Source organism: Anas acuta, chromosome Z (genome assembly GCF_963932015.1).
Source record: "Anas acuta chromosome Z, bAnaAcu1.1, whole genome shotgun sequence".
NCBI lineage: Eukaryota > Metazoa > Chordata > Aves > Anseriformes > Anatidae > Anas > Anas acuta.
The window spans coordinates 11,932,206-11,958,323 of record NC_089017.1 but is presented as its reverse complement, the minus strand read 5'-3'; the positions used below and the strand labels follow the sequence as shown (position 1 = coordinate 11,958,323).

Here is a 26,118-nt window from a genome sequence, read left to right as displayed (position 1 = left end):
AACCATGGTTCACCCATCACTTTGTTGCTCCCAAAGCACATTTTTTTAACCACTCTAACATATAAGTAATAATAAAATCCAAATGGAACACTATGCAAAACACTAAATTGCTCAGAATACTGCCTTCTATCTATTTTCTGGTGGTATGAGCTAATGAACTCCAGAAAGGACCAAAGCACTGTTCTGGCAAACTGTAAGACCACCATTTTCCACCCCTAAATTAGTGCCACAGACATGCAATCTAGGGGAGATTGCCAGAGTTTTGTGTATCTGAATTTGCAAGTATGTTCTGTAACTGAAGCACAAGAGAGGGAGAAAGCACCAAAATCTGTAGTATTACTATTTCAAACTGCTATTCTCTATTGCAAATGTGTAAGATAGAGATTCAAAGTAAGAATTAACAAAGAGCTGCCCAGAAAGTGAAAATAAAAGCTAAAAATCTGATAACTTTGCTGTGTCTGAAGGATCTGTGTTTAGAAAGTCCTGGTATTTAATCTGAGACCTGATTCAGATTATTCTGTCCAATATAATGACAAAAGGTTGCATTTTTAAAGGAGATTAAGTGATTTACAGACCTAAATCCCATTGAAAATCAATAGGACTTAGGCTATTGAATCACTTAGCTACTTTAAAAGTATTTATCCATTAAATCCTTAGGGAGGATTACAAGCAGGTGGATAGGAAGCAGATACAAGCATTTAATTTATGACCAAAAGGTCGTATCTTGTTTTCACTGCCCATCAAATGCAATTTCCCATGCTCCTTGTTTCATCATCAGTTGCTTTCTTGTCTTTCCAGCTGTAACCACTTAGAAATGTTAGTATAAACCCTGACCTCCGCCTTTTCCAACTGTGTCACACAGAGTTGCACTGGTAGCTATTTCTCATAGTTGTTAATGTCAACATTTTTGTCCCCCTTCTCTGTGGGCACAGAAAACACTTGTCTCAAAAGCAGCTTACCTTACCTGTTCCCTGCATATATTGTCAACTACTTTTTCTATTTCCATATTATTGAATCCCAATACATGTGGTGCCCACTTAATAACTCTTACAATTACCTTCTTTGAAAAAGGACTGTTTTTTTATCTCTCAAGGAACTTAGCTCAGTGCCTGGTTTCATACTTAATTCCTAAGTCCTTAGCTACTTCAATCTATAGATTTTCCTTAAAATTTCATCTTTCTGACCATGACTTTTTTTTTTTCCACCTGATAAATACATTTTTGAGGATGTCTTTTGTTGTTGTTAGTTTCTTCTCCTTTTATCACTTTTGGAGTGTTCCATTCTAAAGACATTTACAATTATCCACAATCTTTTTTTTATTGCTATTTAACTACAATTTTACTGTTGTTTTTTTTCCTATAATCGTTCCTTCAATTAAATACAGTAGCCCAAAGAACAGCAATATAATGCAGTTCCAACCTCAAAAATAAGTCAACTGAATTCTGGCCTGTAGTTGCTATTACACAGCTCTTTTACACGTTGCAAAATGATTTACTGTTCTCTCTGTTCATATCTCATAGGCAGTGTTAACATTTATTCATCCATTTGGGCACTGGCAGGCATCCTCTACCAAATGTAGTTGCACTGGTTCGAGAAGCAAGCACTCCCAGCTGCTTGCTGGCTTTTCCTTCACCTTGAGGTTATTGCTCTCTCAGTAGAGTTGAAAAATGAAGCCAGTACACACAATACATCACCACAGGGCAAAAATAACAAGAATTTTCCTCTCAGGCAGATTAAAACAAGATACTGGTCTTTGCATTGAAGTATGTGTACACAGCCCCCTCCAGCACTCTGCGGGGCTATACTAATAGGCAGAGGAAGAGAGGCAACTACTGCAGTCATTTCTCAAGTGAACGTGAGTCTGTACCCCCATCAGTCATTTTCTGATACTGAAAATACATTATTTCAGTTCCAGTTTCAGTAGCACTTTCTGTAGCTTTTTAGGGGTGGGATTTCTATACTTTACTGTAAACATAATGCACTTTAACTCATATTTTGTGTTCAAGCCCCACCACACTACTGAAGGAGAAGCTCAGCAATGCCCTGCTTGCTCATCAGCATGCCGCACACCCTGCTGCAACCCAACCGGCCGGCGTTGCCGTCACGCTCCTGCAGCCTCACTCTGCACTCCCAGGGCGTGGATGGCTTCAGCCTCTGGGCGTAGGTAGCAACAACTTTCATAAACGCCAGCTGTAATTCACTAGAACGTTCATCAAAACAAACAGTTCTAAAAACGTAAGTGAGGAATGATTCCTTTGGGGCAATCTTTAGACTACAGTGATAAGAAAAATCTGAATAAAGAAAGCTAGCAGCGTGTTCTGTTGACGTTGCAAAAGAAAAAGATATAAAGAGATTTTATTTCCCAGCACATCACAGGGTGTAATAATAACTAATTCTGCTAAGAGAACAAGAAGGAAAACAGAGCTGCACATTTATCTAAAAATATGTAGCATTTTTCAAGGTGAATTTAACTGTAGACCTCAGAGAAAGAATGGATTGTTGCCTAGATTAAAATTGTTTTGTAATAACCATTTTTTACCATTAAATTGCAGTGCTCTTGACTTTACAAAATGGCAACCCTCCAGCAGGAAACAAATTTGGATCTAGCCTGACTTCCCATTTATATCAATAATGGGATATGCTGTAAAGAGTAAATGTCTATTTCCTGGAAAAAAGCAACTGGCTTCTATTTTCAAACATCCCAAAGAACAGCTGGATTTTCTGTTCTTGCAGTTTTACAAATGCAAAGGAGCTCACCTTATTTTAAGTTTGACATGATTATACAGCATAACATATTCAATACTTTTACTTTTATTGTAAAATACTATATTACATTACATTCACACATTGAAAAAACAGATGAAATTAATTATCCAAAATTTGTAATAGAATGAACCACAGAAGCTTTCAGATATAAATTTGAAACATTTGCAAAATATCCTTCATTACCTGTCCTCCATAATAAAATTCCTCAGAATCATTATCCCCTTCAGAATCTTCTTCAAGTGTGCTGTTGTGCTGTGACTCCTTAATTAAAAATGAAAATTAACAATGATAAAAGCAGTATCTCTGTCTTGCATTTATTGTTCTGAGTGCAGGAAGAGTGTATTCTGCAAATAATCTCTATGCACACAATAAACATTTTATTTTTCATGAGGAGTACTATGGGCCGATTTTAAGCATAGTGAAAGAGCAGACAAAGCTTACACACACTGTTGGGGCACAAGAAAACAACCCTGAATGTATGTCAGAGAAAAATACTTTGTCAGAGGATACAGACAGTGTGGAATTTTAGGAATTGGACTAGAATATTCAGGACTACTTCACCCTGTGGTCCCGCTAAACAAAGCATACTTTACCCACCAAGACAGAGGTTCTGTACTTAATTCACTAAGCATTTCAGTGACCTAATATAGTTTTAATTAACTTGATTCTGGTAAATCAATTCTAATAGTTTAAGGAAATAATTCAAGCCTAAGCATGGGATCCTTTAAGTCCCTTTCTGTGAAAAACTCTGACAAATCTCCACTTAATTATTGCAACAAAAGTACCAGCCTGTTTCCAGGAAAGTTAAAACTTAATTTTCTGACTGCCTCTGTTCTAAGACTTTGAAAATTAAAGATTAGAAAGTAATATGCTTACCCAAGTAAAACCTGCTCTAAATAGGCTGCTCTGTGAATAATTGCACGCAAGTAAATAGAACCACTTATGGTACAGACTTCAACTTAGCATGAACTGCAGAGTTATATTCTGCTTGTTACCAATGAAGCCTTTAGTTATAATTATGTAATTAATTAAAAATATTAATCCTTGTTTCTCATAATACATTAGTTATTTCTAGGCTCTGTTCTGACAACGATCCCATAAAGAATACCTGATAAAATCTTAACTCTTTACTTCAATCCAAACACCATGTACTTTTTGCACATTTTGTGTTTATGTCCTACACATTCCTGTGTTAGACAATCTTTAAGGTCCCTTCCAACCCAAACTATTAAATGATTCCATGATACACAGAACTGTCACAACGGAATACAAATCAGACGTGTGAATCAAAGAAGAGAAGGTACCCCAAAATGCCCTACATTTATAAATGTCAAATATACTCATCACCAATTTCTATGGTCAGACAATACAATCCCACCTCCTTACCTTTACCTCTAAAGTCCTTCTGTAGTTACTACATGTACACATAGAACAAAAATTGTATTTCAGCCAATTTCACAGCGATTTTTTGAGGTAAGGCATAAAATTCGTATCTCCTTCTACCTTACTAAAAAGAAATAAAGTGACTTCAATCATCTTTGTTTAATAATAACCCTAGCTAAAGGGGAAGTTTGTGTTAAAACAGAACCCAAGAGAACAAAAAAAAATCAATACCAACTAAAGAGAAATGAAACTCTCACATGAGAACAGTATAAAACCCACCCTATCCTAACTCAGATTTCTAACTGTCAAGCCAACAGTGTTAGCAACTTATTTAAAGGCTTTTTCAGTGTTTTTATACTTATGCACCTTTGTTCAATTAAAAAAAAAAAAGGAAAAACTCAAAAGTCTGTCCCATGGAAACTTAACTATATCTCAAAGTTTTAATCAAAAGGGTAAATTCTGCATCAAAAGGGTAAATACTGCATTTAAACTTTTAATGTTTACAGAGCATTGCATACAATTATGTGGCAGTAGAATCAAAATATTTCCAAGTCCAGCTTTTAAAATCAAATGGAATTTCACATAATGAAAACAAACAACCATATACATTATCCAATATTATCCATTAGCCAACAAACAACTAATATCCATTACCCATCTGATCATACTTAGCCCCTTTTTTCTGGAATAAAATACAGATCACAGCCTAAAAGGCATTAGTCATAAAACAAATATTCCTAATCCAGAAATCAGCATTATCAGAGAAAGTCTTGAAGTTAAGCACTTGAATTTTTGATACTGTGCTCAATCTCTTCCACCAGTCATGGTGGGAGCCTATGTGGTACTTTCTTTGAGGCTCTAACACTGTCAGCCCCTGAAGACCTCATCTTTTACTGCCATTTCTTTCTTAATATCATCTCAGTGAGACTAGTTAGGGGCCCATACCAGAGGTACAGCACAAATACAATGATGACTGAAAAACCTTCACACTCCAGATATTACTTACAGTGAACATTGTCAGGAAAAGTTCCAGAGACTCCAGTGGGATTGCTGTAGGCCACAGCAGTGCGCTAAGTAAGCCAAGACATTTCTTCCAAAATGTCTTGTAAGGGTGCATTTGACAGGAATTCTATTCCATTACATATTATTTTCTGTTGTTTCTTAAAATATCTTTTGTTAAAATATACATACAAGAAATACATACCTCTCCATTCTCCCTCTGTAATTTTGATTTTATGGATAAGCAATAGTTGACATCGCTGGTTTTTCTTAGTTCTTAAAATAAAAGGGAAAATAGAGAACATCTGTGAAAAATGTGAAATACTTGTATATATACTGACTTGAAATACTTGGTTGAAATAGTTAAGTATCTAAGTTACAGGTATGAAGGACACCAAAGTGTTTACAATACAACAGTCTAAAATTAACAAGAGACTACGTTTCAGAATACTCATGTTTTTAACTGTGAAATGAAATTCAGCTGGTCCATTCAGGATATTTTGTTTTCCCAATCAGTAATTTAAACTTCTGTGTAAAAAAAGAATGAAAAGAATGAAAGATCAAAAGCCCGCTACAATAATTAAATCAGATTGACTTATATACAAAATATAGGTTTAGATTTTATTTTAAATGATAGGCTTTACTTTTCAAATTACGTACACATTTGCAAATAAAATTTAATCTATTCAAATTAATAAAATTTAATAAAATCCTAAACTTCAGGCTATTACAACCAGTTTTTGTTAGGGTGCCACTTTAGTAAAATTATTCTTGATTTACTATATAAATGAAATCACAGACTGAAAATCATATTGATTTTCCATTGGAATTCAAAGTAATTCTGTGTTATACATGCACACAAAAATACCTTAAAGCTCTGTAACAATAATAAAAATACCACAAAGTCAAACACAGTTATCTGCAGAACAGCTAGATTTACTTTACTCATATAGAAGAAACTTTACTCAGTTTCTCCTATAGCCTGAAATCATCAAGGAATTTAGCTGATAAAGTCTAAAAAAATCTGTATGGAGTATAGAGAGATTGTGGTTATATATTCTTTATAAGTGCCTAAATCTCTAAATACCATTATATGTATTAAATGTTTGGTTAGGTTTTTTTTGAAAGTATGGATGTAATTTCCAATGAAGAGGTTCTCAAAATCACTGGAAAAAATATTTTTTCCCGTAGTCTCATTTGTGAAATAGCTGAACCATTTTGTTTGAAATTTTCTGAAATAATTCACCAGAGGCAATGATAGTTATAGACTGTTTCATCCCCAGTGGTACAGATTTCATAAAGGTTTAAGCAAGTGAGCATGAAAACTTATAATTGGGAAGTATTAAGCACCTCTAACTGTATTTGAGGAGAATTACTTTAGCACAGACTGCAGGACATTAAAGGAATAAAATACATTCTGCCTACACAATTGTGTTGATCCCCAAAAGAAGTATTTAATTTATTCTATTCTGAAATGTAGGACAATTTACTACAGCAAGCCTGTGAAGAACTAGTGAGCTGTACAAGTACGCACATTAACACATCTCCAAGTAACAAGTACGGGAAATGTCTTGTCCTTCCTCACAAAATATGAACTTGGTAAAATAATCAGGACATAAGATTACCTGTAGCAATTTGGTGGAAAATTACTGGAATTGGCTCTGTTGTAACTAACACATCTTCATCGTTATCAGAACTGGAAACATATGTGTTATCTACAAAAGAAAAACACTTTGCATGTTGAAGTCCTGTGGTGCTCTGCCAGTCCCTTCCCTCGTTGCACAACCCACCCTTCTATCATAATGAATCACTTCCCAGATGATGAGGGAAACCCAACACTATCATATTCTTGCTGTGCCTTTTTCTGAAGAGATTGTACATAAAAGAAAAGTACCAAAAGGATGGAAGAACCAAATAATATACATCCAAACCCCCTGCATTCCAACATCACAGCTTTCATGAAGTGTACCAAGCATTGCTCAGAACTGTCCCAAGACCCATGGGGGTTGTTGCCAACCTTTTCCAAAAGGAAGACTTGTTCTACATTTTCTGTCATGCTTGATACCAACACTTAGGCTTGGTCAAACATGCAGCGAGCTGGCTGTTAACAGCATATTATGCAAAATATATATGCCTCACGTTGTTGGTTAGTCACAAAAAGGATGTTTGAATTATCTTCTCATCAATGGAGAACGTTTCTTGTGCCTGATTCAGTAAAAAAAAATCTTTTGTTCCCTTCAAAAACTTTCAGTACGGGTATGAATACTGAAAGCACACTTCAAACTTTCTTATAAAACGTGGGAATAGACTGTGATTTTTTATTTCCAACCAAATCTCCACTAACAAAAAAAAAGGAGCAGCAAGTTTTTATGCAGTCTGAACAGAAGCTAATTTTACATGAACTGCTGAACTGCCTATGAAAGTACTAAAATTTTTTTTTCTAATGATCTGGGCTAAATTGGACTTTCCACTCTAGAGCAGAAAGGCTGACAATTAAGATAATCAGAGATAGAGAGGCTAGTAAGAGAATTGAAAGGGCTTGATCTATCATGATTCTGAGCACTTTGGTTCCGCATCAGCACAGGGCATGAACTCGCATGCATTTTTAAACACAATGCTGCAACCCAAGTCTTAAAGCCTTTGACCACGGTGCTTCCAGTGGAATGCTAGAAATAATGTAAACATTAATTGATCCGTAAATCCAGCAATTTACCACCTATACTGCAGTGGCCCTGGGAAGTCTGCATCCAGACTGAGCCCTAGGGAGGCTGCCCCCTCCTTGCAGCAGCATCAGCGGTTCCCACAGGTGTGCCACTCTGCCTTTGCAGACAGGCAGCTGCACCGCCATGCACAGACAGGCACGTGGGGCTTTCCCAGCCTGCCACCTGGGAACCAGCCTTTCTGCCACCTTCACGCAGAGCTACCATGTCTGGCACTACCCCACACCTTCGCCTACTTCCACTCCTGCGCTGTCCTGTGAGGTAACCCAAGTAGTCTGTGCACAGCACAGCAAACACATACTGCGAGCAGGTAGCTGCTCCCGGAGGCTGACCCCACTTTCCCCTGAGTGCTGCACTCCGTGGGCACCACAACCTGCTCCATCTGCTCAGTCTGCATCTGCTCGGCTACATGCTTGGCACGGGGACGTGTTTTAGAGCCACGGCACAGCGAGAGTAAGAGGGGCTGCCTCCAGCCATCTGCCAGCACTCACTCCTCCTGCCACTTTTGTCAGTCTGTAAGCTATGCACCCAGGGCAGCTGCTTCTCACCCTCCCCCTGACCCCCTGCCTTGCCTCTATTTGCAGGCTCCACCTTGCCGTCACCGTTTCAGTGCCAGCATCACCACGTTGGATGGCTCTGGGCATACAACACATGCCCACTCCTTTCCCAAGTCTGGAAGCGTAGCTTACTGCTGTAGAGAGCATCATTTAGATCTAAATAAATTTAGCCAGCTCTCACTATTTGGGTGCAGATAAGGAAATCCATGTGCTAGAATGTATTGCTATATGAAAAAGTAGGAAATACAGCAATCTGTGCTGTACAGAATATATGATTACCAAGAATATATGGAAAAAAAGGCTGACTCAATTAAGGTTTTATTGATTTTAATTACATTTTATGCCCATTGCTTGTCATTCTTTCGTGGCAGCTGTATAATATTTTTCACTGCCAAGCTTTTGTTTTCCTTTTCTACTTGGCAACCACTGCTTTTTTTGTATTTGTTTCTGTGTGTGTGTTTTTCCTTTCCTGTCCTGTCAGTGTAATGAAACTTGAAATGAAGATACTGGTTTTGGTCTGCTTTCTTCAAGATCCCATTTCCAACACAGTTAGGTGGAGTCTGCCTGAACCTGTTGCAGGTAGGCAACCAATTCCTCACTGCCAATCTGGGTGTCCCCATCTCTGCTGCAGTCTAACGCAGTCTAAGAGAGGGATGTTTTTGTTAATGTGTCCATAACCCACAGACCACCAGGATAAAAGACCACAGCAGTTCTAAAAGTTTATGGCAGCTAGCAAGTATCAGTCAAAACATATATTCATTAGCAAAATACTTGCTGCTGTAATGGTTCTCACAGGAGTCATGATCCACTCATATGAAAGGGACTTTAGTCTACTCATTGATGTTATATTCTGTAACTGCTCCTTAGGAGCACTATTCTCCCCCACTTTTGTAAATGCTGTGAGAAAATGGTTACCAAGATATTTTGCTTGAACTGTTATTACCTGCCTCTAAAATTTTTAGTTATATTTTCACATTTTCAGCAATGTATAAATAACTTTCAGACACTACTGTCTCAACACTCTTCTGATTAACTTCTTCAGTGCACCGTTGTGAGCATATTTTTAGCTTTCACTTGCAATTATGAAACTTTCAAACACATTCTATTACTGAAAGTTGTCATGTCATATTATGGTTCCCAGAGGTATGATTTAATGCTTAGCTGTTTGTAATCTTTTGATGCTTTATGAAGCAATTCAGCAATATCTGCACACTGTTATCAGTGTCAACGTGGTGATGCTGCATATACAATAGCAGTGCAGGGAGATAGAGTATACACAGTACCCAAAGGTCTTTTTATGCTATCTAAAATTCACTTGTGGTATCACTTCTGGCTGAATGAACATTTGTAAAGCAGCACTTTTATCTCTCCATATATTTATTACATACACTAGCGATTTATCTGATAATCAGTTCTGATGGTCTTCTGCTAGTATTTGAAGTTTGATCCACTGTGTATTGCACACCCTTAATCTCTAAAGGATACAACTTTGATACAGCTACACACTAATTGACTTAAACCATGATCTGTAAAGACTTATCCAGTGAGAAACTTATCTGATGGGCATCTACTGCTCTGAACTCTAGTAACAAGCAACAATGCTTGAAAGGCATATTCCAGTTGAGGAGGAGGATACCAGTAGAGAGTTTCTTTACTTGACACCACCTCGCTTTGATGTGTCCCTAAAATATCCCTTAAAATACATGCCAGAAAAGGGATAACATTGCTGCTGATCATGGCTAACTTAAAAGATTTAGTACAAATACAGGAGACAAAGACACTGGCTCACCAAATCAGAGTGAGTATTTTCAGCATCAATGTTGTAAAATGACAAAGAGTCATTATCATTCCTAACACACTAGATATCTCTTCTTCACAAAGCAGATGTACATACCATGAAAGCTTGAGATAGCAAAAAAAATACAACAACAGTGCTTCCAAAGGCCCAAAGGGTTAGATTTCAATCAGTAAACATGCACAACTGGTTTGCTCCCTGTCACCAAGTCAGCTACAGTGTAAAAAGATCAAATTTTATCTGGCTTTAAAAAATAGCGGATGATTGCAGAGAATACCCATTAGGTTTCAGGGTGAAAGTCATTTAGGCCTGTAGACCATCAGGGCATGCTGCAAAGAGCATCTGTAAGGGAGGTTTGATGTCTGTCAGACAGAAGAGCTTGCCTGCCAGGAGATGAAATCTCATTTGCTGCAGGAGTACCTGCTGGTTCAGTGCTCTGTGTTGTCATTTAGTTTAGGGGTTCCCAGAGAATAAGTTCTATGGGCGCGTAATACCTTAATCATTGAAATGAATAAATCCAGTACTGCCACTTAATTGAACAAACCATCAACATTTTTTTCTAACTATTGAAAAGAACTATTTGTTCTTTTCATTGCCAGGCCAATCCAGTAACCAATCTATCAATTTACAAGTGGTATGACTGTACTTAATGAATCTCACTTTCTACACTTAATACCTGTTGAATAGATCGTTATTAGTAGCAGTTTTTCCTGGTGAAAAAAAAAAAAAAAAAAGAAAATCTCTCTCTTAAAGGTTGTATGCATTCTTTAACAGAATCAACTGTATTTATCATCACTGACACACTGATTTCTCTCTGAATCTGCTTCAAACACTGGTATTTTGACCAGACAGTGTATGCCTGCTTATTAGTGAAGAAGAGTAAAACCTCACATCTTCAGAGATTCCAAAAGAATCAAGAAATATTTCTTTTACAAATATTTGGAAATATTTCTTTTGGAAATATTATCTTTTGGAAATATTATGGATAATGATAAAGAGAGAGGCTTTCATATAATTCATAGTATTTACGTTATTAAATATTCCTATGATACAAAATACACAGTGTGATGCAATCCAGCAGTACTACCATATAGCACTGCTTACAGTGTCCCATTTATCTCTCCTGTTTCTGCTAACCTCTGTGCCATAAATATATCTGTGAAGGCTCTTTGTGAAGGAAATCAGGGAAACAAGTTAGCTTAATATTACCTTTTGCTCTTGGCTGATTGTCTTTCACATGGATAATTCACAACCATACAGGTTGGCCACGTGGTTACATAACTGCTTTTGCCAACCCAGATCAGGGTATGGCAGGGAGGCAGAAGTGAGCAGCTGGGAACAGCTTCGCGAGCTTACGCTACCAAAGAGACACCTGTACACAAACCCTGACTCCTGCAGACCCTGAAAAGCAGCACTGCACAGTTCACAGGCTTAATTTTAAGAACGTGAGTTGTCAGTCTCATTAAGGTTTAACACACTGAAGTGCTGTGCTGGCCCCATGCCAGACTGCTCAGCCTCTTGAAAGATCAAGCTTTATCTACCATGCCAAAAAGGAGCCAGGCACTTTCTCCCTCCTCTATCACTGTGTTGGCTCCAGACACGGAAAGCATCACAAGCTCTGGTCTCAGTAAACTTGTGAACTAGGTTTTCTCACCCTGACCCGGTTGATAAATGATACCTGAAAGGAAGAAATGACTGTGAAAATTATTTGACTAATGGAAAGTGATTAGCACAAGGATGCACCTGGAACACATTAACACCCTTTCAAATATTCTCATCTGAATGTTGTAATTTACAGTAACACATATATATGTGTCATGGACAAGAATGTTGCACAGTACCTGGGTAGTCCTCCGAGACATGCACTGAATAGGATACACTGCAAAGAAGAAAAGAAAAAAAAAGAAACAACAGAATTAATAATAAGAATAACTGCTGGCATAAGATCTTTTTTCCTGTTCCTATATTATCTTATGTTTATTTATAGGAGCCGTATGGTTTCCAGGACAGAAGGTAACAACTGATGGCTTTTGAAGTGCACTGCAATTTAAAAAAAAAAGTCATGCCCATTTTGAAAGTTTACAAGTTTACTTGGCTAAATTGGCATATCCTGATTTCAACTTTCTTAAAAAGAATATCAAGACTGCATTATATTTACTTTAGAGTAGTATTTCACAATGTACTTATGCTAAAAAAAAAAAAAAAAAAAGTTGCTCTGTGAACATCAGAACTAGAAAAGCCCAGTTTTCTCACATTTCTTCCTGGGGTTTACTCAAAGCTCAGCATGAAGCCCTTAACATGCTGTATGTTCTTAGTTTCAGCCAAGCTCTGAATTGCTTAGGCTTCTTCCTCTCCTCAAACCCGCGTATTTATGAAAATTGTGGCAATCTTATTTAACACCCACACCTCTCTGTCAAGGTGAGTTAAAATCAAATTGTAAAGAGCCACAGTAACACTAAAGAGCATCTTCAACACATGGATTACCAGAGCCTACCTCTTCAGAAAAGAGGGATACAAACATATTGTCCTCATCCTCTAGCTCAGCCTACATGTGCTTTTCCTAAGACCTAGCAAGATGCTCACTAAATTCACTACTGAGAGCAGTAAGAATGAACATGGTAGTCTGCTTAGTCATCTAAGTACCCTATTATTTTTATTTTCTTTATTTTTATTTTTATTTTAAGGGTAACATACATCTTCATTTAGCCCTAAAAAAATTCAACTCTGCAACATGCTGAAAGCTTTCTGTTGTATAATTCATATTCTTTCCAATTCTAAATCCTATAAATTGTATGTGTCAATGTACACATTTAAATAATACATGATGCGTGTTCATGTCTGTAGTGAGTTAAGCAGACAGACAAAGATAGGATGGCACTGTCCTCTTAATAAATTCTGTTGTGTATTGTATGTTGTTGAAAACTGATTCGGTGAATCTTTTTCATTTACATGAATATAACTCCCGTGTAGACTATAAAATGAATGCACGTACAGTATTTTCTTTCTCTCTCAAGGACTTCAGTTAAATGAGCTCTGTTTCCACAATTCAATGACTGCAGGAGGAAATCAATATGAAAAAGTAGGTCTCATACTTTCTTCCCTAAATCAATCTATTGCAGCACAGCTCTGTCACCTGTTTTTGTACATAATCTTTTCTAGCATAATACATTTTATGTATTGTTTGACTAAGAAGCAAAGATGCCCATTTCTTCAACAGCTGCACATGTTCACATAAATGGGAGCAGAAAGAGTGTTTATTATATCTGACAACAGATTTAGCCACACAATTCTTGACAGTTTCAGTCATGCCAGGATTAAATCCCATCATTGTGTAATGTCAACATTTTGTGATTTTTCTTTTAGTTCCTTTCCAGTTTTTTGGATAGGCAGCATCTGTGTCTCATCATCTTGGAGCATTTTGCTTAAAGACTGGGGCATTTAAATCTAATTAATCTGTCATGGCATAAAATGCCACTATTTTAAGTAGGGAAATATTCCAAAATAAAGGAATATTATATCTCAGTGCAACCATGTGTGAAGAATTTTGTCCTGTGATTAAAAATAATAATAAATAACAAAAAATCTGTAAGTTAATGAAGGGCTGGTTCTTACTAAAACTATCCTCTAGATGTTGCATTTGTAACCATTACTTCTTCCTTCTACTACCCAAAGTTGTACTTCAGTCTCACTCTTTTAGACTGGCAGCTTGTATAACTCTTCACTGCCACCAGAACTGCTGGGTATGGGTTTGACTACTGTCATATTGTATTATCTTAAAGTGTGGACTTTCATTCCAAGAAAATAAAAGTCTTCCTAGAACCTAGGAAAAACCTCACTAGAACCTTTATGTTTAAATTAAAAACCTCCCTCAAGCCAGTATAAAAGCTGCAGCAAAGAAGTGAAATTCCACATATATATGTACATAAAATAAGTTCTTCACATTGAGGAGAGAAATGGGGCTGGAGAAGTTACAGAATTTCCATCCATGACGATATTCACAGCTCAACTTGATAACACTGTCTGCAAACTAATCTAACCTTGAAGCTGGATCTAACTCTGAAGCTAGTCCTGCTTTGAGTGGGCGGGGGAACCAAGTAGCCTGCACAGGTCACTCCCGCCTTTAATTACTCTATGCTACTATGTGCAGAAACCCTGTGAAAGTGTGTTTCTCTTCCTTCTTCATCATGTGGTAACTGTGACAGCAGCAACTGTGGTCACATTAAATGGAAACTAATGTGAAGAAATACACTTGTGAAAAAAAATCTCATGAGATGGAAATAAAATGCAAGGTTCATGAAGATGCAGGTTAGAAATAACCTCCAACCGGCTCCTGCAATGACTGTAGGCAAGTTCAAGGTCTGATACAGAGCCCACTGAATCTAGTAGTCGTCTCAGTACTGCGATGAATATTACCAAAGAGGGGAAAGAAAAGGTACAAATTATATGAAGTAACATAGTTCTGTAAACCTAGTAATAAGAAGTCTCCCTATGGGTAAAATTTCACCACCACCAAAATCTGATGTCACCTCCATCTGAAAAGCATTAACAGAAAACCTGGCTGCCAAACAAAAATCAAATGGTAATATGGTTAGAAATAATAATGGAATCTCATAAGCCCAAGCTGCCACTTCAGAGGAAAGATTATGAACAAGATGTGAACCCAAGATTAAACAGTAAAATGCTTGAAAATAGCATATTTACTTCCAATTATAACAAACCATCAGTTTTTACTAGAAACACTACTGACTCAGCTTAGGAATAAACCAAACTTAGCGGAGTCCTCAACTCAGCAGAATTACTTGTTATGTTGGGTGTGTCTAACCTGAAATTCTTTACACTCTTAGCCTCTTCCATCTTACCAAAAAAAAAAAAAAAAGAAAAGTGGGAAATTGTCTTAAATTCATATTTCCAGCACACATTGAGATCTCTGTGCTGCCGTCTCCTCAGCATCCACAGGACATTGTACGCTGAGACACATCATGCCAGAGGAAGCTCCCATGGGAGCAGCCTTTTAGACAGGCCATTCCTCTTGCACATACTTAAACTCCATTTCGGAGAGAATAAATGACTTGTCAGAGCCCCCAGAGAGAGGTGGTGCCTTGCTTGGGCTGGTAGTGATATGTTAGCTATGTTCGGGATGCAGAATCAAAAAAAGTAACGAAAAAACAAAGTAAGACTACCAAATTGCGCAAATCTGTTTTATCTGTTCCAGCTCGCCCGTGATTGTCATGTGTGATCACACTTCAGCACACTTTTCTACACCCTATATAAACTGCTTCCTACCATTTGTGCACCTGAGTTGTCAGAAACCCAGCTACACCAGGCTCACCTCTTGAGAGGCTCCAGTCCTGCAGCACTGAAATGTTTTCCCATTGACTTTAATGAGATTTGGAGCCAAGACAGAAACACAAGATGCTGATGGCTTAAGGCACCTTCAGAAACCACAGGCTCAGTGAAGATACAGATGTTCACCACCTCTCCGTGTTAAATCCTCCCAGAGCCAAAGAAATCCTGTACTGAAGCTGCCTTTTTGTTTAAGTACTCAGAAAGGCAACTGGAATTAATTTAGGCCTGGCCTCCACACAGAAGTACAACATGATTATTCCAGTGAGGGATGTGATTTTTCCTTCTGGCATAGCAGCTCCTCTGTACAACCCTAGTGAAGCTATTGCTATAAATACAGCTTATAGCACTATAATTTATTCCCATTCCCATAAACACATTCTAACCAGCCAACCATCACCCTGGCTAGTTCTGTTACATTGCTTTAGCTACATGAGCACAGTTAAACTCCTGGGTGTAAACAAACCCTCAATGATCATGTTATTTCTGTTTTATTCAGCTCAGACCCACTCCAGAAGGCATCCTACATTACATGTATTTCTCTTCCTTTAAGCTCAGAACAACCTTCAGACTTTACATGTAAACGGCCCTGTAAACTTTTTGTTATTTAACAAACAGTAAAGCAACATACGATAAATTAGAGAGAAATGTCATGTTTCACTGCTTATGTAATCTTAATGTAAACTTCTTATTGCTTGAAATAATACTAACATGCAGAGGGCTCTAGCCTTACTTAGTAACAACTCTATTCATAAATTATTTCCTGCAAGCATTTTCTAATGTGTTTTAAACGCATCTGTTTCTTCTTCAGAGAGATTATCCTGCAAAGGTCTATCTGCATTTGAGAACCAACTCATAAGCCAAATGGGGAGTCACAACATACCTGCTGTTTAAGTCACAACATACCTCCCATTTTGTTACAGAACAAGCAGATTCACCCGCATTTGATATTACCACATTTTCTTGAAGTTAGTTAAAAGGGACTTTTAGCCTTTGTAGATTCACAGAGCTATTTGCAGAGTCAGGACTGAAATGCACATTAGTGCACTTTGTCTACTCACTACATTGGCCTCCAACACTCTAAGACCCAAGGGAGGTAAGACTGAATGGCCTTCAGATAGCCCACTGAAGCAAAATTTTTGAGATACTAAATCACAGTCCTATACAAGAATTCTTCATGAGCCATATCTTATGAGGTCAAAGTAGAGCCCAAACTGAATATACTACCAGGCAAAACATTACCCCAAAATGTAAGCTCCTGAGGAAAACAAACAAACAAACAAACAAATAAAAATACACATGAAAACTGCTAAAGGAAGCAAAACAAAATTTACTGAGAAAAAGTATGTTCATAAAAAGGAAAAGTACCTGGTTAATCCCCTAAATGTAACAGTTTTGTTTCCACAGGTTTGGTACAGAGAAAAAGTAGAAACAGCAACGTTCTCCCAAAGATCATCTTCCTGTCAAATTTCTACCTGTCTTTATGCACAGCTCTATCTCTCTAAATGAAATCGTAAGATTGTTTTCCATGCCTTGAACGATTTTACCTATTGTTGTATAAAATCATAGGGTCAGACATGCATCCCAAAGCCACAACACTGACACTGTAGCAAGAGTACATGACGTATCTTCCCATCAAATTCACTTTATCTCAACCCTACGCCAGCTGTAGTTTCTCTCTAGGAAAGAAATCCTTTAAGCTGAATTTCCAGCTGTTTTGCACAGCAGGAACAGCATGAAGCATCTGGCGCAAGTCTAAGATTTATGCCCATGGAATGGTTCTGACAATTCAGCCAGCTCTGTCCCATGGCAGCTGCTGACTTACTGCTTTATTAAGTGTGGAAATTGTGATCTAGTTTCTATTCCAGTTTTAGCACTTTCTACTAGAGCCAGAGCTCCATGTGCTAATGTTGCAGCTTACAAGCTTGCTGAAGAAAGGAAACAACATTTTTTATCACCTTATGATAGTCTGAATCTGATCTATAACAAAATGTAACAAGAAAGTTAATAAGACTTTCTCCATCTTAATGTACTTGGAGCTACAAAATTCCAAAGAAACTACGTTTGTTTGCAATAGCCAAAATCCAAAATCTAGCTCAAGTTATGCAACAAAGTAATTAATAGGATGCGCAAAGCTCTATACATGAAAATCAATACTAACACTCAGAAAAGTAGCCTATGTACAAATATATAAGATTAGATGCTAGTGTGGGATTGATCATGTGCCAGGGTCAAATTCTGAACAAGCTGGTGAGTTGAAAGAAAGGTTAGTGAATCCCATTCAAGAATGATAAAATTACACCAGTGAAAACTTTGGGTTGAGGGCCTGTATAAGATTTCTGAAAGCAGAGCATGAAATGATATTTTCACTTTCTACTCTAGTTAGGGCAGTAAGAAGGAATAAGAACAAGTTCCAGTTGAACAGATGCAACTGAAATTGTAATCTTTTACCAGTTTCTAGTTAGAGCATATATACTTTTCTTTAGTATCTATAAAATAAATAAATAAATAAATAAAACACATGCAACAGAAGAACAGCATTTCATGCCACTAATCACACAGAAAGTATTTTCACTCCCACCTTCGCTTTTTACCCTGATCTTCAAAAATTCATCTAAATCCTTCAACATATTCCTATTACTTTCATGCCCTTTAGCCTTCTCTTCTATTTCAACAAGACCATAATTAGTCACTGAAGCTGGACGCTTCCTAATGTCTTAGTCTTTTCACTCAAATAAAATAAAAATAAAAAATAGAATTCTACAACAAACACATTAACACACTCCTTTCTAGTAATTCATTTGAGAACCAGTTTGAAACCTAGTAGCTTGGCAATAAACCATATCACAAATACAGGGTGGAAATAATGATTTTCAGAAGATGTAATGTGGGATCCCATCCAAACAGAACTCTCAAATTGGATCCCTGAAATGTATGACCTTTGAACAAGTGCCTTGAGAACTGGTAGGAGATGGAAGTATTAAGTTATTGGTCAGCTGAAAAGCTCAGCAGGTTACTTCCACAGAGAATATGGAATACTTAAGAAGAAGCAAAATCTTTTTTTTTTTTTTTTTTGAGCTTATTTCTTATTTGAGTCAGCAAATTTTCTGAACAAAATTAAAATTCAAAACTAAAAGTTAAACAGGGTACAAAACACTTCAATGTCAAGTCTTTCTTCGAATTTCTATGAAGATGACATACATGCAACTAACAGCAGAAGAAACCCAGAAGCCATAAGCAGCAATTTTCTATGGCAAATATCTTTCTTCTGCTTAAATTGACACTGACAAAAGACAAACCCTCCAAAATCAGATAGGGCAGAACCATTTTGTACTACACTGAAAACAGCGCAGACAAAATAACCATAAAAAAAAACAACTGAAAAAATAAGCAAGAAGTACTACTGTATTATCTACAGCTAGGCCAAACAAACAATGCAAATTCTTCTTTCAGCATTGAACTGTTACAATCACAAGTGAATGATAAATGTGAGGGGCTTTTGACAATTTGTGAACAAGTGAATTAGCAAAATACTTCATCATTTGGTCTCTACACCAAGTGTGCTACTGTACAGTTTATTACCTTTCTATGAAACTCTTCAAAAATAATAAAGTGATGGTATGGGAAAAAACAATCTTTCTCTTCTACACAGGACCTTTTGAAAGAATCCATCCCACTCAGCACACATCATCTAAGGAAGGGCTCCGCTGAAGCCGGTTTTCAGAAACGAAACAATGTCAACATTCTAAATGTGCTTGTTGGGTAAATTATTTAATCAATTATTGGTAATATTCTCTTCACAATGTCTTTAGTAAAAAAATATGATAGTCTTAAAATGCATTTGTAAATGTACGTTTATAACAATATAATCTACCCTTTTAATTTATTGCAAATCACATTCATAAATTAAGTAAATACTATTAGTGTAAAGTGTAAAGATTAGCAAGTACTGCATTATATTCATTCATGGTATCCTTACAGTGCAATCCCAATAATCTGACAAAAGTGTAAATAGAACTGAAAAAAGTTTCTTTTGCATGAAACATTAACCACAAAGTGACACTCATCTCCACATTGACAAACAGCAGTAAGAATCATGCAAGTTAGAATCATGTCATGTTTTGTGCTATCTTCCGTATTTCTGAAAATAAAAGTTTGCATAAGGCTTGTTAAAACACAAAGAAATATATGGGCTTTTTTCTCTTTCACACAGTCAAATAACTATGTAAATAGAGGACCTGTGTGCTGTTCTTTTTTTTTTTTTTTTTTTATACAGTGACATAAAAACTGATGTCATTAAATAAAGTAACAACTACTAAAAAACAACATTATTACCTTCCAGAGAAGATAATCAAGTCTTCACAAATTTAGACTAAAATTTAAGAAGGTAGACCTAAGTTCTCCCGCACATAAGACAGTTACAGAAAAAGTGATAGCTGATCAAGGGTAGCAAGAATATTCTCACTTTTTTTTATTTTTAAAGAATTTAGAACTGGAACTAAATCCCACTGAAGTCCTTCATACATGACAAAGAAGATTACAAACAGGTTGCACAAAAAATACAAGACTTCTGGCCCCTGACAATCACCTGGTATTTCTGTAAGCAAGTACTTAATTACTTTGCTAAAAATTTTCAAGATGTATTCCAAAGGGTGCAAGCCTTGGTGATTGCTTGTTTTACACATTTGCAGCTTGCTACACAACTGGACTGCATATACCTGCCACTTTATCCATGCTTGTGGATTTCTAAACAGCTTATTAAGTACTGTTTAAAATCTCTTGAATGTGTGTATGTGCATCCCAGCAACTTGTTTTCAGATATACAGGCCACCTTAAATATCTTTCTGAAACACATTAGTTCAATGAGTGTTTGGATCCCCTGTGATCCAGTAATTGATGACCCAGCATCAGGCACAGCAATTTTTGCTGCTCAATAGAGCCAGGTGCTTGCAAAGAACTGAAATTTGTGCACACTCTTTTCTTCCTTTCACTATGTATCAAATCTCCCTGTGGTGCACCTGCAATTATACGGGAAAGAATAACAAATGACTGAGTAATCTGTTCCTTTGGATGTGTAGAATGTGTATGTGCAATGACATATGAGAAATCCCAGGCATATCTACTATTTCTTTTGATGACAAATGAAAACTACTCCAAAGGGATATGGGCAGTGTCAATATATCAAAACTAGCACTGCTATCATTTCTTGACATAACCTGGAGGAACAGAGGTGCTGAGTCAAAGCTATTGCATGTTTGCATTTGTCACTAAGAATAATTGTACTACTGGTCCTTTCACACAACCAAAGCACATCTGAATCAAATGGTGAACATTATTCATAAAGCACTGCTTGATTTAGCATGTTATTCAAATAAAGGGGACACAGAAGACTGCAGCTCAACCATTTCCCTTTTGCAAAGCTTCCAGTGAAAAAAAGCACAACAACTTCTAGTAAATGCACAGAAGTCTATGGGATTAATCATCACTACAGCAATCATGAGGGCAGTCCTAAAAATAAAAATAGCACTTACAAAATAAGCAAATCAGGGACACTTGAGGAGAAAAAAAAAAGCATGTGCTATTTATCACTTGTTTTATACATAGAAAGTTACACTAAAATATGGCAATGTGCAATGGCAGATTGTTCACAACCAGACTATATCAAGAGCAGACTATTTCACTCATAATTACATAACCAGTGTCTTCTTGCAGTCACCCTGTCTGGCCAGGTCCAGCTCAACATGACTCACTTCAAACCCCTCTTCAGAAGGCTCTTCCTTCTCTCCGCTGATCACACTGGTTTGCATTCTCTCTCCATCAGCTCTTCAGACAAGTTCACTCTTCCCCAGCATACAGATCACCAAACAAACTGGACACCAACCTCTTAAACAAGCTCAGCTGCAACCAGATCAGCATAAATGATCACAGTCTTTGGGCACCATATTTCCAGGGTTGGGCCCGTCTTCACCCGCAATGTGTTTGCTATATTTTAGTTTTAGTTTAGTTTAGCAAACAATGTGTTTGCTATATTTTAGTTGTGTTTTTTTTTTTTTTTTTTTTTTTTCAGGGGAAAAAAGGGTTTTTCTCTCTTCAGCTGCTTTCTTTTCCTTCTGGAGCATTGCTGCCAGAAGCAACCACATTATATGTTCTTTTTGGAACCAGTTAAGAATTATCTCAAAGCTGTGAGTTTTTGATCCACATTGTTCCTATTGCTTCTATTCTGAGACGTACCCTTTTGCCTATCATTCTAGTAACTCTGTTCTCAATTCACAGCAACTGAACAGAAAACTTTTCCAGCTCCTCTCTAAGTCCTCTGTGTTGAGATCTTTCAAAACAAGAAAAAAAAAAAAGAAGGATACAAAGAAGAAAAAAACTATAATCCCAAGGCAGACACATGAGGTAAGTTGCAGATGGAGCAGTTACAGAGTACCCATGTCCCAAGGACAGAAAACAGTCTCTTGTCAGAGGAATTTTGATCCAATCATTTAAGAGACAATTCCAGCATCTCACCAATAGTTAAATACTTAAATGAAGCCTACGTAAAGCCTCAGAGACATTCACTGTTTAACATTATCGTGTCCCTAACAAGTGTGTGTCTCCTTCCCCCTACATGCATACATCAGAGAAAGTTCTAGGCAGCCTTCTCATACCACTCTACACTTTCACTAATTAGTTAACATTTTGCTTGTTTATCTAATGAGGTGTGCAACAGCCACTGCTGCACAATGAAAAAGTAACATATTGAAATATGTTCATGCTCCTCAGTTGCTTGAGATACCTGACAGAATCAAAAATATTCCTTGTTTCCCCACAAATAAATAAATAAATAAATAAATAATCCCCGATTCTTCTTGGTACAGCTGAAATACTGCATTTATGGACTAGAGACACTCAGGGATGCACACACACAGGGCACAGGTGAAATAATACTTCAAACACAACATTCAGTGCAGGGTGTCCTGAGCATTAGAAAGATGCCAGTAAACCGGAGGGAGTTCAGAAATTGTCAAGAAACAATTGCCAAACTGGCTGAACAAGCCAGAGAGGAAAAATACATGAATTGGTTCAGACAGCAAGGTATATAGTGTGGCAATCCAATGAGCAAGTGTGGTAGGAAATATGACGGCTGCTGCAGCATGATTTCCAGAGGGTACATATGATGATGGGTATGATATTTATACAGGAGCCCAAGGGAAAATGACAAGCCATATTCAGGTGAAATTACATGAAAAGGTATTACTCAGCCAAAAAACAGAAATTATGAACCCCATTAAAATGTGAATTAGTCTCCTGGGAAAGTGGTAGTGGTCTAATCCCACAGCCATTTAAAAGCCAGGCTGGAGAAAGAGTTTAAGAAAAACCTATAGAACAATTTTGCATTGGTAAGGATACTAAGCAGCATTTCACATAGCTAGTTTCAAAGAGCTACGAATGGGTAAAATGCTACTCGTCTTCTCACTGGTAGCTCAGAGAACTAAGTTCTAGATTGAGTATGACATGGATGACTCCCAATGTGACTGACGGCAAACAATTCAAAGTGTACTACTGCCTGTACAATATTTCAATAGTGTACAAAAACATATTCAGTCCAAAAACTTTTCATGCTTTTGAAGTGGAAAGATAAGATATGAATGAAGCAGTCCTTCCACCAACTGCTCATGAATTTTAGCTGCTCCCGAACATCGCATGTGCTCATTTCTTATTGATGACAAACTGCAATAGAACTCACACTGCACAATTTTTGTAATTACTTTTTAAGCGCATTCAGTATCAACCCATCTAGCACAGAATAATTCCTAAATACATGGGCTGTTCTTTGGCCAAAGAATGCCTCCAGGTGCACAACTGCTCACAGAAAATTATATTCCATGCTATAGCCAGAAAATCATACCTGAAAATAGTCTGACAGACTTGCCTGTAGAAAATGCTTAGCAAACTACAGAACAAGTAACTGAGGCTAATTTTAGTGCACTACCCCAATATGTAGGTAGATTTTGAATACTATATTAATTTGCAAAGATGCAATTAAAAAATCCCTCCATTGGTCTTAATTAGATCCCTGTCTTCCCATAAAAGTAATTACACGTCAGCTGAAGCACTGACTTAGGAAGCCCCAGTATTCTTGCAAAGGCAGAGGCTGTTGTATTCTCAGCGCTGTTACTGCGACTTGCTATATGCCTCCCAGCAAGAAAAAGGCAGTCAGTAACTACAAAGTGTTCAGAGACTGATTTACCTTTCATGTGTGCTGAACCTCTGCCTCTCCAGCAGAAATCAGTGGGAACCATCAGCAGATTTGAAAATGAGGCTTTATAGTCCAGATTTTAAAAAATAATTATAATAATAAAATTTGTAATAAAATTTGTGCAGAAATCACACTTCAACATTTCACCTGTTTATATTCTCTTGAAAATCCCATCAGTACACATACACTGTTTTAGACAATCCAGTGTACTCAGAAATGTATAAAAATGTATAAAAAATCAGGAAAGCATCCTGATGATTGGAAACAAACTGTAATTGGTAAGTCCTGTAATCAGTCACTCTATTACAAAGTCCTTCCACCAAGACTCTAGAATGAAGAATAAGCATGGTCAGAAAATTTTGGTCTTCTGCTAATGTGAGATTAAAACCAGTAACTCTTTCACTAATGCAGTGTTCTTAATCTAAAGATTGCCTCAAAGCCTTTTAATAGAGACAGAGATACAAATACTGATGTAAAATAAAATAAAATAAAATAAAATAAAATAAAATAAAATAAAATAAAATAAAATAAAATAAAATAAAATAAAATAAAATAAAATAAAATAAAATAAAATAAAATAAAATAAAATAAAATAAAAATACTGACAGCATAAAAAGAACAAAAACAACCTACAGAATGAAATAAAAGAGAAAAAAAAAAAAAAAAGAAGTATCAAAGAATAATGCTCTGGCGATGCTTTACTGACACCACATGTGCTTTCAATGCTTTGAAAAACTGTTTAGACAGCAGTGCCCTAGGCTGAAGAGAAAGCATACATGGAAGCAGCAATGCAGCTGCAAGTGCTTGTCACCCTGCTTACTGAGGCCATTGTACTGAGGCACCTAAATATAGAGAACTAGAGGTCTGCTTCAGACATTTGTGTCTTAAAATCCGGGCTGGTTTCACTAAGATCCAAAGTGTCTGCTCAGCCATGTGAGGATATATAAAACAGCACTGGCTAAGTGAACTGTAAATAATTCAGAGTTAAAATAATGTAAACGCATACATATGGAAAAATTATTTCTACTACTTTGCGGGTTGGGGTTTTTGGTTTTTCCTTGACTCACAAAGAAAAAAAATGCACATAATACTTCCCCAAGTGTGTGGGTACATTGCATTTTAATGTCCTCAGAAAATTTCCCCCGAAAAGCTTACCAGCAGACATGGGTCAAACTGCTCACCTGCTTACACAGTTGTTTGTCACCAGATACATCAGTGATGCGAGTCATGCGAATACCTAGATCAATAAATATCCTTCCATGGCCCCATCAGATGCTACAGCAAACCAGGACCCCGGTGGCAGAGTGATTGCAGTTCACTCCATTTTGAAAGGTTTTTTCAAAATGAAGATGAAGATGACTTTCCGTCATCTGATAGCATCATTAAGCCCAAGAGTAGTGGGATAACCGTTCAGAATTACTGCCTGGGGTGAAATGGAACGGTGAAGTTGTAGCACTTATTTGCACCAGAGAAATTAAGGGGAAGATAACAGTCCCCTTTCACACCAGGACATGCACAGCAGAGGCCTGAAATATATAGCAGTATTTTACTGCTTAATGAAATATTTTCAGTGATATATTAAAGCACCAAAATTACTACTGTGGGAGAGTTCATGATGTATTAATCGCAGCATTTGAACAGCTTCATCATGTTTTTAAGTTACACTAGGTTGCACGTGATCCAGTCTCACGAGGACTGGGCCACTCCTGGCTCGTGCTGTGTTCCCAGTTCCTGGTGAGGAGCCCATGGGAAACGAGGCTGCTTAGCACCTTGCAGGATAAGGCCCTCAAAGCATAAAGGAAAATCTATACTAAACATATCCTACAGCACTCAGTCCTCAGTCAGATCAAGCAGTATTAACTAACAGCATGTAACAAGAACACAGTTAGAAATGTACGCAAACACATTTCAAGCTTTTGTTTCTTTACAACAAAAAAAGCAAACTAAACACAACAGCAAAAGACTGGTTGATTTGAAGACAGCAGAAACAAACCTCTCTCCCGTCTCCTCCCTGGCAACCCCCAATTTGTCTAATTGCTGGACCACCAGGAACATACCTATTGCTCTCTCTGGGTCTCAGCACTGGAGGAACACCATTGAAAGTGCTCGGGCAATGGTTTTGTGGGAAAGCTGCTGCTATCCTGTTTTACAGGCAGGAAACTAATACACAGGAATGACACGGAAACATTCCAGTTAACACAGATAGTCAGGGGCAGATAACAAGAGATCTTTTGTACCACAAGCACCACCTGGAAGACCACCCTTTCTCATATAAAGTTCTTCAATGGTGGCAAAACTGTTGTCATCCATAGA

At 37.2% G+C, this 26,118-nt stretch overlaps 1 protein-coding gene across 6 annotated transcripts in view; it reads right to left on the bottom strand.

Moving 5' to 3' along the window:
* PARP8 (poly(ADP-ribose) polymerase family member 8) overlaps nucleotides 1-26,118 on the bottom strand; it is a 125,266-nt gene that overhangs the window by 46,697 nt on the left and 52,451 nt on the right. For 4 of the 6 annotated variants that reach the window (XM_068666671.1, XM_068666668.1, XM_068666669.1 and 1 more), the window contains 4 exons: nucleotides 12,062-12,099; nucleotides 6,774-6,863; nucleotides 5,354-5,424; nucleotides 2,950-3,027 (listed from right to left, as the gene is read on the bottom strand). In XM_068666671.1, the coding sequence (XP_068522772.1) occupies nucleotides 2,950-3,027; nucleotides 5,354-5,424; nucleotides 6,774-6,863; nucleotides 12,062-12,099 (277 nt within the window). Of the gene's footprint in view, nucleotides 1-2,949; nucleotides 3,028-4,152; nucleotides 5,321-5,353; nucleotides 5,425-6,773; nucleotides 6,864-12,061; nucleotides 12,100-26,118 lie in introns of those variants that run through there. The other 2 variants (XM_068666670.1, XM_068666673.1) reach the window with 2 other exon arrangements.